Source organism: Talpa europaea, assembly GCF_964194135.1.
Source record: "Talpa europaea genome assembly, chromosome: 9".
NCBI classification, from domain to species: Eukaryota; Metazoa; Chordata; class Mammalia; order Eulipotyphla; family Talpidae; genus Talpa; species Talpa europaea.
The window spans coordinates 6,437,276-6,450,975 of NC_140076.1; the positions used below are offsets into that span (position 1 = coordinate 6,437,276).

Below are 13,700 nucleotides of genomic sequence, written 5' to 3' on the forward strand. Positions count from 1 at the left end.
ACACTGGCGGGCAGCCCGGCCCTGCGCTCACAGCTGCCTCCCGCCATGGCCTGGCCGTTAAAGCCCCCGCCTCACCATAGGGTCCCCCTGGCCACTGCTTTACCTTCCCTGCCGGACCAAGGACGGGGAGCGGGCACCCTGTGTTTCCCCCTCTGTCCATGCTCAGTGCGCCCCGCACTGGGACCTGAGAGACTCTGTGTGTCCTTTCCTCTTGTCAAATCTACCCCCACGGAAGCCGTCCCAGGTGACTCAGTTTCCCCTGATGTGGACCAGCTGCCCACCTGGTGTGGGCAAAATTAAAGTCCCCACTTCTGTTTTCCTTGCCAAGAGCAAAGCTGCCAGATGCTGTCCTGCTGTCCTGGCCACAGGGCCGGCCACTCTGCGGCAGGGACCGCACTGTTCTGTCTCCCTCCCTCGAAACACCCAGAGCAGGGCTTGGTCTACGGCAGGTGCTCGGGACGATCCAACCGGCATACCTAAGCTCCTGCCCGGCGGCTCGTGGGGTCCCAGTGACTCCCAGTGACCCTGGGAGGTTGGGACTGGCACTGTCACTTGACAGAAGAGGAAACTGAGGTTCAGAGAGTGTGGCCTCAGAACAATGGCCTCTCCCCTGCAATGCTCGGTCTTAACCCCCAGAAACTGTTGCCTTCGATGGGAAAGGGGCGTGAGGTTGCGGATGGAGTTAAAGTTGCCAATCAACTGACTATAAGATAGCAAGATGAGCCTGGATTGTCCAGGTAGGCCCAGGGTCCTGGCAAGGCCATTTAAAAGTGCAAGAGGGCAGCAGAGGAGAGTTTACAGGGAGCCGTGACTAGAAGTCCGGTTGGAGGGTGCCACGAAGGAGGAGGATGGGGCCATGAGCCGAGGAATGTGGGTGATCTCTAGAAGCCCGAAAGGGTAAGGAAACGGATTCTCCTCTGGAGCTTCCAGAAAGAGTGCAGCCCTGAATCTTGCCATTAGCCCAGTGAAACCCGTGTCAGATGTCTGCCCTCCAGAACGAGAGAATAAACACGTGCTGTTTTAAGCCACTGAGTTGCAGGTGGTTGTTAGAGACGCCCTAGGGCACTGGTGCAGAGGTGATAGGACTGGCCTGGGCCTCCAGCCAGGCGGCCAGGATTGAAGGCCTCGTCTGTCCCTCCCGTAGTCTGTGCTCTCTGTGCTGAGTGCCCTGCTGTGGCTAACTCTCCGCATCGCTTAAACCGTCTATAAAAACATGCCCTGGAGACTTGTGAAGAGGGCGTCTGAGGGGCCGGAAGGACAGCCCAGCAGTGTCCACAGCCTCGGGGCTACGGTCTCGAAGACCGAACATCTTTCGTGGGCTTGGGCGACTCACAGCCAATGGCAGCTGAGCACAGCGCCTCCTTTCCTGGTCTATCTCAGTGGCCGTCATCTTCTAGAGAAGGTCACAAAGAAAGCCTTCACCACCTGTGGACACCTTCAGTGACCACTCATTTTGGCCTCTTTGAACTACATACCCCGCAAGGGCAGCCAGGCTTCATCTCAAGCTGGAAAAGTCCACACTGGGGCTTTAGCCCTGAGTGCTGGTCAATTGCCTCGTGCTCCAGGAGGCAGGCCAGAGCTCCTGGAAGTTTCTGTTGAGGACTGGCTTGGTCCTTCTGCAAGGAGCACACCTGGTTCCCTTGCTCCTGATAGCAGCACCTGGTCTCCCCTGAGGAAGCCCATTTCCCTGTTCTCAAGTCCTGGGGCTAGGCTGGGGCTGGTGCACCCCTGGCCCAGAGTCAGGCCTGTGACCCATGACTAGGGACCACGTCAGGCTCAACCCCGTCACAGGCCGGGCCTCGAGGCCTCGACCCTCAGGTAGAAGATACAGGCCTGTTGGCTCAGCTGGGAGCTGGGGGATGGAAGGCTACAGGCGCAGATGTGAGTCATCCCTCGGAGGAGGGTCCTGCCAGAGAGAGACAGGGTCCTGACAACACTGATTGAGCTCCTGGAGCTGCTCCAGAATTGGGCCTTCCTAGGGACCTCTGGTGACACCATCTGTCTGGAAGGACGACCATGCAGGGCAGCGGCCCTTCCTGTTGCTTGGCCCAGTTAGACACGGTGCTGCCAGGGGCACCCTCACAGGCTCCGCTAGGGGCTCCCAGCCTGGCCTGGTCTGTGGAATGACGAACAGAGAGGTGGCAAAGCTCCCTGGTTCAAGGACCCTGGGTTCAAGTCCTACCTGGTCGCGCACGAGTAGAGGGATGGGAAGTCGGTGCCCGCCATGTCTGGATCGTGACAGTGGGTCGTTTCCATGTCGGAGGGTGAGTGGTACGAGGGCCTTGTTACATGAAGGGCCAGTGGTCCTGGCACACATAGGTGCTCAAGGACACTGGCTCTAAGTAGCTCCAGTGGGTCTGTCATGCATTTGCTCAGGCATCAAATGTTTATTAAATGACTACTGTGTGTGTGCCTAAGACTTGGCAAGAGGGACCCTCCCTCCTCCACCTCAGCATAGTCTGGAAAAGAGACACAGCACCAAGCAGCCACAAGCATGGTGAGTTGCCATGGTAACCTATAAGTTTGGCCTCACCACAGCCCAGCCCAGGCCAGTTGAGCTACTTGGCAGCAGAGATGAACGTGACTCACGCTGGTGGGCGGCTGTGGGGTGTGGGTAGATGGGCCCGGGGTGGTGTTCTGGCCTTGACCTTTGCATCTCGGCCACCAAAGGGCCTGCAGTGGACCAGGCCTAGCTGATGAAGAGGGCTGTGGTCACCAGCCGTCCCTCCAGTGGGAGGGAGCACGCGGCACTCCCCAGTCCTCCCTGGGGGAGAGTGGTTCCCGCCCACTGGGTTCTACAAAGCTAAGGAGTTGAATTCCCAAGGGCCTCTGTGGCTTAGACAGCATTCTCCCCCTCCTGGGGAGTCCCAGAACTAGGGGTTATCCAGCCAGTTCCTTTTTTGTTTTTTAGAATTATTTATTTATGCATACAAGAACTGGGGTGCCAGCCAGAGGATTCACCAGAGACAGAGTGGGGAGCAGAATAGGCAGATACTGAAGTGCACTGCTGAGGGGAGCAGCGGGCGAGATACGAGAGGTCTGCTGCACCGTGTGGGTAGCTCCCTGGCCTGCTGGGGATCCAACTTGTGCCCCAGTGGCTGGAGATAGCTTAATAGCACTGACTTTAACCCCTGCACCACCAGGGAGGCCCCAGTTCTTTGCCTTGTGCCCCCTGTGCTGCACAGTGTATTTGGTCCAATAGGAAAAGGTGCAGAGCACAGGCTTGGGGGAGGGGGAGGCTCAAGGCCCCCCAGCCTGACTAGAAGGTGCCATCCTTTCTTGCAAACGTCTTGAGCTCAGTGGGAGGTTTACGAACATTATTTCATTGAATCTTGACACCTTCATTTTCAGACAGGGACAGCAGCCCTGCCCAGAGCGAGCGCTCTGCCCAGCGGGCTGGCCTCTGCCACTCAAAAGACCTCAGCGGCTGTGACTTTGCCCATGGCCGGCCCTGGGCCCGGGGGCTGGCTAGCCAAGTCACATTCTCCCGGACTGGGTGCTCCTCAGGCTTCCGAGCCGGTTCTGGCAGCTGAATTTGGGCCGGGCCCCCACAGGGAGGCTGCCTCCGTCCTGGCTGAGTAATCAGGGCCCCTCATGGGCTCCCTAGTGCAGAGGGACCTATTCCCTCTCCCTAGGCAGAGGGATCTTGACTGAGGACTGAGCAGGGCCTGGGGTCCCACATGCCAGGGTGGGGGTGAGGGGATTCTCTCCTGAGGGCCAGAGGAACAAGCTAAGAGGAGGATCCCCAGTCCATGGCTTTCTCTTTGGAATAAAGAACCAAAGCTTGAGGAGCAATAAGATGGGGCTCAGCAGGTCCCCACGAGGAGCAATGGGGAGAGCAGCATGTCCTGAGTCACCCCCTAGAACAGTTACAGTACAGGGGTTTGGGGTGCTGACCCCCCCCTTTCCCTGTGCAGCTGAAAATTTGAGTATAGACTACTGACACCCTAAGACTTAACTACTGCTAACCTGCTGCTGAGCAGAAGCCTCCCGGAAAAATAAACATTTGATTTGCAGATATTGTGTGTGTTCTACGTGTTCTTGCAGTAAAGGGAGGTGGAGGAGAGAAAATGTCACTAGGAAAGTCATCGGGAAGAGAACATACGTCGGCGGCGCTGGGCCGGATTTACCGACACCCGCTTTATGTGCTGTTTACAGGAAAGCCCGCGGAGCTCCGGGGTCAGTGGCGCCTTCTCCTTGGAGCAGGGGCCTTCTTCCAGATGGCACACAAAAGCCTCACATGGAATTCTAGGCTATGAGACAGACAGACGCGAAGCTGGCGCAGTTCCATGGAGGTGGGGGCCCCGCAGCACCGTCTCTGCTCCCCCTCCTACGTGCTCCCTCCTGGAGTCCTTTGGGTGCTCTGGAACCCAGTTTGGAAACTTAGTTCTCGAACTTCAGCTGGTGCTGGGATCTGCCTTGGAGGCTGTCAGATCAGAAGGGCTAGAGATCTGTAGAAGCAGGACGAGGGGACAGGAGACAATGATCTCTGCTCCCACCCCCACCCCGAGTATGTTTCAGTGTGGACAAAGTGGCGCCAGGGTTCATCGACCAATGTGCTTTTCTAGTTCTTTCCCTGAAAGGCCGCCGAAAGGGGACTTTGAGGTCACATTCCCCAAAGCCAGGGATGGCCAATGACATTAGAAAGGCTTGGGCCTGGTGGCCTCTGGCAGGCTGGCTGAGGCTGGGATTGTACCCCCAGCCCCCAATCTGTACTGTGCACCCCGGCCTGGGCCCGGCTTCTGGGTCGCAGACATGTGCTCCCGGACCAGGACGCAAGCCTGAAGGAGTTACACAGGTTCTGGAAGTAGTCCAGGCCTCTTAACCTGGTCTCTGGCACAGCACATGGGAGTGCTCAAGGACCCCTTAAAAGTATAAGTGTGTCTCTGCGCATTTTTAGGGCAGGGTTTATACTTCCCTCACATCCTCAAAGGGCTCTACAACCAGCGAAAGATTAAGACTTAACTGTGCAAATGCCTCAGTTGCCACCTCCTTCAAGAAGTCTTCTAAGATTTCCTTTAATTTACGGTGATCTTGCCCTTCTCTGTACAATCAGAGCTCTTGGTCACTTCCGAGTACCCTCTTGGTGGCTCAAAGTTAGCCAGAAGCTGCTAGTCCTCACTGGTCCCTGAAAGCAGGCGTCCCCTCCACGTTTGGGGAGCTGCCCCGGTGGTGGGAGGAGCGATCTCTAGCCGAGCTGTTTTTCACTATGGGTGACTGTCCCTGCTAATCAATGGCCACCCTGCCCTTTGGCCAGCATCCGTGCATTGTATGCAAATACAGCTGCTCAGTGCTTCCAGAAATGTTTCTGTACAAGTAAATTTAACTACATCCTGGCCCCTTCCTGTTGATGGGACTGCTTATCAGTGGCGTCTCCAGACCCACTGTCTTTAGCAGTGTCTTGTAAACCGCCCCAAGACCTTTACTGGGGTTGGCCAGGCCAGGCTGTGGTGATTGTCCTGGTGGGAGAGGTCCTAGTTTGGAAGCTTAGAAACCTGGACCCAGAGTACCTCAGGCCCAAGCAACTCACCCTGCATCTTAGCCACAGGGTACCACAGTCAGGTGGAGACCACAGCCACAGAATACCACAGCCACAGAGTACCACAGACACATAGGTTACCACAGTCACATACAGTAGTACCAAGTCATTTGCAGAACCACAGTTAACAGGACCACAGTCATGTTGAAGGTCTGAGCCACAGAGAGTACCACCGTCATGCACAGTTACCAGTCATGCAGAGAACCACAGTCACAGAGCACAACAGCCACGAAGAGTACAATGATTAGTACACCACCACCGCCGCATACGGTGTAAGTCTGCAGTGTGGACACTCCCTACCGTCATCACAAGACTGCAGTCACACAAAGCACCACAGTCACAGCTAGTACCGGGAGCACAAGGAAGCCACCGGCAGCCATTGGAGGGCTGCAGAGGTGTCAGTTATGTCTGACATTGAGAGCGGAGCATATTAACGTGGGCCTGCCTGCACCCTCTCACCAGCCCCACTCTTGCTCAGCACCCTACAGAACACGGACCAAGAAACGGCACAACCCCCCGGGGAGTTCCGCTGAAACAGTCTTTCACTGTTACGAGTTGGTAGGTTGATGCTTGCATCCCGCCTCCCGGCACTGACCCCACCTGGGTCACTGTCCGCTGACTGGTGAGGATGACTCAGGGGCTCTGAGGGGTGGGCAGGCGCAGATGTCCAGAACCCAACCTCTGCAGAGCAGGACTCTCTGCCCTTGCTCACTTACAGGACAGCTCGCGCATCTGCAGAAAGCTCAGGGCAGGAGGGATTCTGGTCCCAGGGACCAGCGCCCAGCCCTCCACATCACTAGCCCAGCCTCTCCGGGTTGGAGGTGGCCAACTCACCCCCAGGACAGCAGTCCACTAACTGTCCAGTGATTTGCCATTTGATCTAAGTCATGGTGTCTAGGCCTCATCCCTGGCCACCCTCCAGTTGCTCAAGGACCCTCTCAAAGTGTTGACCACAATGCTCCAGAAGCTCTTCGAGAAAGTATGACAGAAAGCTATGTCCTGCACCCTGACCCCTAGCGCAGCAGCTTGGGTCTCACTTACAGGGGAAGTTGGTTCATCTTTACCCCCAATTAACTCCTCTTGTTGGAGTTGACTCACCTTGCTGAGGTGCCAGGGGCTTGACCAATGTGGAGGTGGTCCCCACACCGGGACTTAAGGCCAGAGGACAAAACCTGTGGCCTCCCCTGCTGGGCCTGAGAAGGAATCTTACACGATCCCAATTCCCCAGAGGCCTGTCACCCCTAGTTGGGCAGCATTTTTTTATGCCCAGGCATCAGCAAGAATGGGGCAGGATGAGCTGAGAGCAGAGGTCTCCTCAGCCACCTCTAGGCCTGGGAACTCATATTCCCACCCACTCCACCGGGGCACACTGGCTACCTAGGTTCCCCAGCACCCCACTTCTACTTGGCTGCAAAATGGTCAGTGGAGACCCAAGGGCCCTGGGTAGTGGAACATACTCGAAAGAGGCCGAGTAAGTCTGGTGTGAGGGTCTCAGGGGCCTCCAGATCCTGGCCTGACACCCCCACCCTGTGTTCCCCTTGACAGCAGCTGGGAGACCCCGCTAAGACTTAGAGCTTGTCATGACCCTGCTCAAAATCCTCCAGGCTCCAGCTTCACTCAGTCTAGTCAGAGATGGTTCTAGACGTTCCTAGGCCCGGGGTCTCCTGCATTTCTTTCCTTGCTCCCACCACACCCCCCTTGTCCACTCTGCTCTGACCACACTGGCCTCCAGTCCCCCAAGCCCTCCAGGCACCTCTCCTCAGAGCACCTGGTTCTGTCCTGGGCTGGGATGTGGCTCCCCCTCTTTCGTGGACCTGCCGCCTTTGTGTCTCCCCAGCACTTACATACTATTTTATTTATCTTGTTTATCATCTGTCTGTCTCCCTTACTAAACTGTGGCTCATGTGGGGAGCCTTGCTGCTCACTCGGAGCGCCTAGAACAGGGCCTGGCACACAGCCACAGCGTAAGTGAACGAATGAATGAGTTCTCGCCTGCCATTCCCTTGAGAACTGGGGTCTCGGCACCCCTTTGAGACCCGGACATGGGGTCATTTTCAGAATGCTGACACCCACTCATTTTAAGTGCTCTCACTGGTCCTGCAGCAGAGTTGGGGAGCCCTTAAGAGCGTTTCGCTTGCTTCAACTGTTTCCTGGGCCTCCTGCTTCATGGGGATAATGTCTTTCAAATGTTTCCCCTGAAATTCTTGGTGTAGGTTTAGATCGTGTGTTCTGAAGGCAACAGGAGGCACCTTGCAACATCCTAGACGTGGTGATGGTTCGCCCAAGGATAAAGGGGGAGGGGAGGGGCCTGCCCCTACTGGGTGGAGTCTGCGTGGGTGGTGGCTGGAAAAGACCTTCAGGGCCAAACCGCAGATCCTCGGCACCCAGATCTCTTTCCCAGGTAGAGAATAGACAGCTAAGGGCTACCTTCTCGTTAGTATGGCTGAGGCCATTTCTCAATATGGTGATCTGGACACACAACAAGATAGAAATGAACCAGAGAAAGTGACCTGAACCACAGAGCTCAGAAGGATTCCAGGGCGGGGGGTTCACATGCCTTGGGCTCTGCAAAGCTGAAAGCTCAGAAGCGCCTAGACTCTAAACAAGAATAAGCAGACAGGCTGGGTGGGATTCGGGTTCAGTATTAGATCTCAAGAACATTCTCGAAAGTTCAAATAGACAATTTGGTGATTTGAGGATAAAGATGGGAAGTTCTGCTTGACATACTAGCTGGGAAATGTGGGCCCCTTGTTCCCTTGAAAGCTGCAGGTTGAAAACATTAACACCGTCTACAAGAGCTGAAATCGGTCCTGGCCGGACAGCTATCTGGTGGCTGCCGAGGAAGTTTAGAAATGGGAGTGGGGCCTCCTACCGACCGAGGGCATGTTCCAGTCCAGATCTGCCTTTTCATTCGGTGGGCTGGTGTCTAGCAAGAAAGGCTGAGAAGCTCAGTGAGGAGGACACGTGTTTTTGCAGAAGTCTCCCCCTTGCTCTCCTGGACCGGCTGACTCATGAATGAGAACTTCAGACCTCTGGGGTCTTAGAGATCTTGCGTTCCCTCTACTTTGATAGGTCCCGAGAAGGCCATGATTTTAGTGACTTTTCCTGGGGTGGAGCACAGCAAGTCTCAGCCCCCCGCCCCCCAGTTCACATCTATCCAGTCCTCAGAGTGTGGCCTCATTTGGAAAGAGGGTCTTTGCAGATGTAATTAACTATCTCAAGATGAGAGCATCTTGGGCCCAGTGACTAGTGTCCTCAAGAGATGAAAGGACAGAGACACACGGAGAGACAGAGAAGGTGGAGGCAGAGTCAGGAGTGAGGCTGCTACAGACCAGGGAGCCACCACGAGCCCTCAGAAGCTGGAAGAGTCATGATTGTCCTCTAGACTCTGCCAGGACGGGGGGTCACTGCCTGCTCCTCAATCTCAGAGTTCTGGCCTCCAAGGACTACGAGCGAAGACATTTTGATTGCCGTGAACCACCAAGTTCGTGGTACTTCGTGATAGAGCCGTTACAATACACCCCGTCTCTGTGATTCCATTCATTCATCCTGCTCCATGCCGGTGTCCAGGCCCAGCGCTGGGCCAGACACCTGACCGGCATCTCACGGGTTTGCCGAAACAACTCTCTCCTAGATGGCCGTAAGGGGAGCCACCATGGGCAAGGCTCTGGGATTTGCTGGGCAGATGTGTTGGAGAATGGGACTCACATCTACCGGCAGGCCGAGCTCCTGGCTGGCAGCTTTTGGAACATACTGTAAATTCAACAATAGCAATGCGACTCTGAGCGTTCTAGTACATCTCCAGGAAACGCGCCCTCGGGTCCGGTCTTCTACCCCTCCTGGAGCGCAGGATTGGGCCCTGGTAGGTGGCCTTTGCCTCCTCTGGGCCTGCCATCATGACCCTGGGCACTAGGCCAGCCACTTGCCTCATTCTGGACCAAAGGCTAAAACAGCGACTGCAAATACTTTCAAACAAACAGTCCACTTCTCCCCCTAAGGTCAAGTCAAAGTCAAATACTCTGGAGGCCGGGTCAGCCAATGAGCTAGCCAGGAGCCTTGGAGGGAAGGGCCCACACTCTGAGATGTTTTTGTGGGAGGAACCTCAGGGGGGGCAGCAAATGAAAAAAGAGTGCAGAGAGCAGTAAGTCAGCAAGAGCCTCCCCCTGGCCCTGGCTGGGTTAACCTCAGCGCATGGACGAGCAAGGAGAGAGGTGTCCAGGTTGGAAGCTTCCAAATCCTGGAGTTTGCTCTAAGAAAAGCCCTCAGTCGGGCCACCTTTGCAGCCTAAGGCCTACTGACCCTTTCTCCCCACCATATTGCCAAATCCTGTTTGACTCAGGTCATTACTGGAAGCGGGGTGTCAGTCTCCATTCCCACCCCAGAAGGTAACAGCTCTCTCCTGGACATGCCAGCTGTTTGCAGAGGCTGTGGCCCTCCTCCCTTCTTTCACTTTTGGGGGGGGTCTTTCCTCTCCAAGTCTGATCCCACCTGAATCCAGGCTGCCTTCTATTCCCACCAAGGCAGGCTGCCTCCCCAGCTCTGGCAGAGGCCCCAGGACCCCTAGGCAGAGGCCCCAGGACTAGCCCCAAGTCCACCTTCCACACTGTTCCAACTCACCTGGCCATTCCCCGTGAACCCCTCTCACTACACTTGGTCCTTTGACCCCAAGCATCCTGAACCCCTAAATGCCCCTGGCACTGGAGTTTGTCCCAAGGCCCTTTCACAGGTCCCAGATGGTCTCAGGCAAGAGGCTTTGATTCCAAATTCCCCGCCATGACAGCAAGTGGAGAGCTCATTAAAAAGTAGCTCCAGTAATTGGTCAGATAATTGCGCGTTATAAGAAGGGTGCTTGGTGGGCCTGCCTGGTCCGGTCCGTGTCAATGGCACTGGGAGTTTCATAGGCCCCAGGAGCCTGTTTCTGGTGACTTGATACCAATTTAAGACCTATTTGTAACTGGCCCTGGGTTTATTCCCTGGAAAGGAATGTCCAGTCTAAGTAGGCGGGTCCATGATTCCCAGTCCCGATCTGGTAGGATGTCCCCCAAGCACTATTTCACCCGCCCAAACCATATACTTCTTTCAATTTAGACTTGTTTATAATCAGTCAAGTTCTTCCAGATTGACTAAAAGAGTTCATGTGCCCACTGTAGCCAGAGCGCTGGGCCAGACCCAGGCCTCGGGCCAGCTGGAGGAGTCAGAAGAAAGTTTCTGTGGGATGCAGACAGGGAAGGAATGACAATCACACCAGTTGTCCCAGCACCCTGGTCGTCCTCAAGGACACCCTCCTGTGCCATCCTGACCCGCCACCAAGGGCTTTTGGGAACCGAAACTGCTGAGCCCAGCTCTTACATCCCCCTTTCGGTGTGTCCAAGGGTTAAAAACACTTCCCGAACTGCCCTCCCAACTGCAAGGTCAAGCAGCTGTCCAAACCACCCAAGGAGACGCCGGAGCCTGGGACAGCGACCCCAGCTAGCCCGGTCACCGCAGGCCCCTGGGCCAGCCGCCGGCGAGGGAAGAGTTAACGGGCAATCAACTTCGGCTGATAGTTCAGGCTCCAAAGTTCAGCCCCAGTCAGAGCCACCCCGGAGGAATTGTAAATCTCAGGGAGTATTTAACAAAACAAAAGCAACCTGGAATTACATGCAGGTTTGGTTTTCTACAGTACATATTTACTTAATCCCCTAGGTATGTGGCTCCATGTCAGATCAGCTGGCTTTCCTGGCCCTTTCACCCCCCTGGCTCAAAACAGTTTTAGTTTCAAACTAATTCCCTGTTTTTGCTCTTCCTCTTCACAGGGCCGGCTGGAGACAGCCCAGCCTGCCCGCACAGAATCTCTCTCTCCTGTGGCTCTAGACTCTGGGTGAGTCAGCCTGGCTGGGGTCAGAGTTGGGTGACAGCCGCTCACCCGCCCCACTCTCCAGCAGCACCAGGTCCTGGAAAACTGGAGGAGAGGTCCTGGCGCGAGCGAAAAGGGGAACGGCAGCTCCCTGGTGCCACCTCCCCAGTTCGTGGGGAGGGATCCCCTCCGGGTCTGTATCTGGGGGAGGAGGCAGGGCTGGAGGTGAGAACAAGGGCCCTTTATCGGCTGCTGGCTACCGCTGTCCAGATTTCCAAAAACCTGGGCCTCCCAGTGCCTGTCAGGCCAGGCTAGACCATCCCAGACCACTCCCCCTTTGCAAGCCCAAACCAACTATCCCCTCTCCTCGTGCCTCCGGAGCTGCAGCCGCACAGGTTGGGTCTGGGAAAAGGGTTGCCAAGGAAAACACCAAGCGCCAGCGAGCAGGCGGCTCCCCTACCCAGGAGCGCACACACCCTGCACCCGCCGGGGTGGTGCACAGAGGCGAAGGCGAGGGGGGGAAACACAACACCTTCCTTCGGGAGACAGGAATGCGGGGAATGGGTGGGTCTCCCAAGTTTCGGGGTGGGGGTGAACAGCCAGACGGCCACCTATCCCAAAGGAGCGGGTCGGCTCCGGACCTGCCAAAAAAGACAGTCTCGAGCCGGGGAAATTTACAAGGTGAAACTGGCTCGCTCAGCACTCGCCGGCGGCGCCGAGAAGTAGGGTGGCCGGCGGCTCGCAGACTCCGGGGCGCGGGCTCGGGCAGAAGCAGCAGGTGGGCGCCCTCGCCCCCCGCGCCCCGGCCGCCCCCACCCGCCGCAGGCGCCGCGCCCGGGTACCTTTCTGGCGCCGCGTTCTGCGAACTCGCGGGCGAGCTGGCGCCCGATGCCTCTCCCGCCGCCGGTGACCAGGACGTTCTCCCGCGACAGGTCCCGCAGCTTGGCCGGCAGCACCAGCCCGACGGCCGCCTTCGCCACCAGGTAGAGCATCTGCAGAGGGAACAGCAGCAGCGCGCCCAGCCGTCGCCACACCATCCTCCGCGCCCCGGAGCCGGGCAGGGGCGAGACTCCCCGGGCCAAGCGCACAGGAGTTAAAAAACAAAGCACCCCAGACAATAATAAATAAACCGAATAAGGGGGAGAGAGACGTCCCACCTGGCGACTCTTGGAATCACCTCTTGCCAAATGCAAAAAGCAGCGGGTGAGAAAAAGGAGGAAAAAAAAAAAAATCAAAAGGCAGATAGATCTCAATGCGCCCCGGGAGGAGAAAAGGCGCCCCCCAAACAGCTGGGACAGGGAGAGGGGTCGGGGCAGCCGGAGGTGGAAAGTTCTAACAAGAAGTTTCTTGCCCCAGCAGCCGCTCGGGCTGGGGAATTCTCAGGTAATGTTTACAGGCTGACAGAGGAGTTTAGCAGGGGAAGGAGAGGAAAAAAAAAAAAAAATAGGCAAAAAAAAAAAAAAAAAAAAAAAGCACCAACCACACGCGCGCACCCGGCTTCGGCCCCGCGGTTTCAAAGTGCAAGATTTAAAAAAAAAAAAAAAGGAAAGAAAAAAGAGCTGTTTCCAAATTGCAGCGCCCCCCAACCCCTTCTCCGGGGGGAAAAAAAAAGTGGGTTGGGGGCAAAGTGCTTGGAGCTCCCAATTTCAGCGGCCGAAGCCTCCGGCGCGGGGCTATTCCTGGGCTCGGGAAATTGCTTCCGCGCGGTCTGATTGCCAGCAACGTGCAGCAGAAGTGGGGGGTCCGGGTGTCAGTTTCTCTACGTGCATGGCTCGCCCCGGCGCGCGCTCGCGCCCGCTCCCTCCCCCCCGCTCCCTCGGCTGAGGCTGGGTGTTGCCGCTCGCTCCGGCTCCCTCTCTCTCCCTGGTGAGCATTTATTGCTCCTTTTTGTCCTTTGCAACTTGGAGCCAGCCCGGGCGCCCGGCGCGCGTGGATCGGGCGCCCGGGTCTGCGCCGCCTGCGTCTCTCGCCCCCGGGGCCGCAGCCGCGCGCGGGAGAGGGCGGCCCTTCCCCCCCCCCATTTTTTTTTAATACCCCATTAAGTCTGATTGACAGTTAAAGTTGCTCCGAGGCTTCCCCACCGCTCCTCTGAGTGGCTGCGCGGCTTCCCCACCCCCCTGCGCGCGCTCGGGGCGCGCACCCGGGCGCGCACCCGGGCGCGCTCCGACCCGCGCTCTCCCGGGCCGGCTCCCCTCCCGGCAGGCCGGGGCTTGCCCGCGGGGCCCCGGAGGGCTCGCAGCCCGAGCTCGGGCACGCTGGAAGCGGCTCCTGCTCCCCGGCTCCCGCCCGGAGACGCGCCTTCCCGCCGGGACGCGGGCGCCGGGA

General features: G+C 57.2%; 1 protein-coding gene across 4 annotated transcripts in view; it reads right to left on the reverse strand.

The window, feature by feature from the left end:
• The window catches only part of DHRS3 (dehydrogenase/reductase 3), a gene marked incomplete at its 5' end in the record, with an annotated part of 35,758 nt that extends 22,509 nt beyond the window's left edge, over positions 1–13,249 (reverse strand). For 3 of the 4 annotated variants that reach the window (XM_084243556.1, XM_084243555.1, XM_084243554.1), the window contains one exon: positions 12,218–12,412. In XM_084243556.1, the coding sequence (XP_084099682.1) occupies positions 12,218–12,412 (195 nt within the window). Of the gene's footprint in view, positions 1–12,217; positions 12,413–13,138 lie in introns of those variants that run through there. The other variant, XM_084243553.1, reaches the window with a different exon arrangement.
• Between the last annotated feature and the right edge of the window lie 451 nt (positions 13,250–13,700).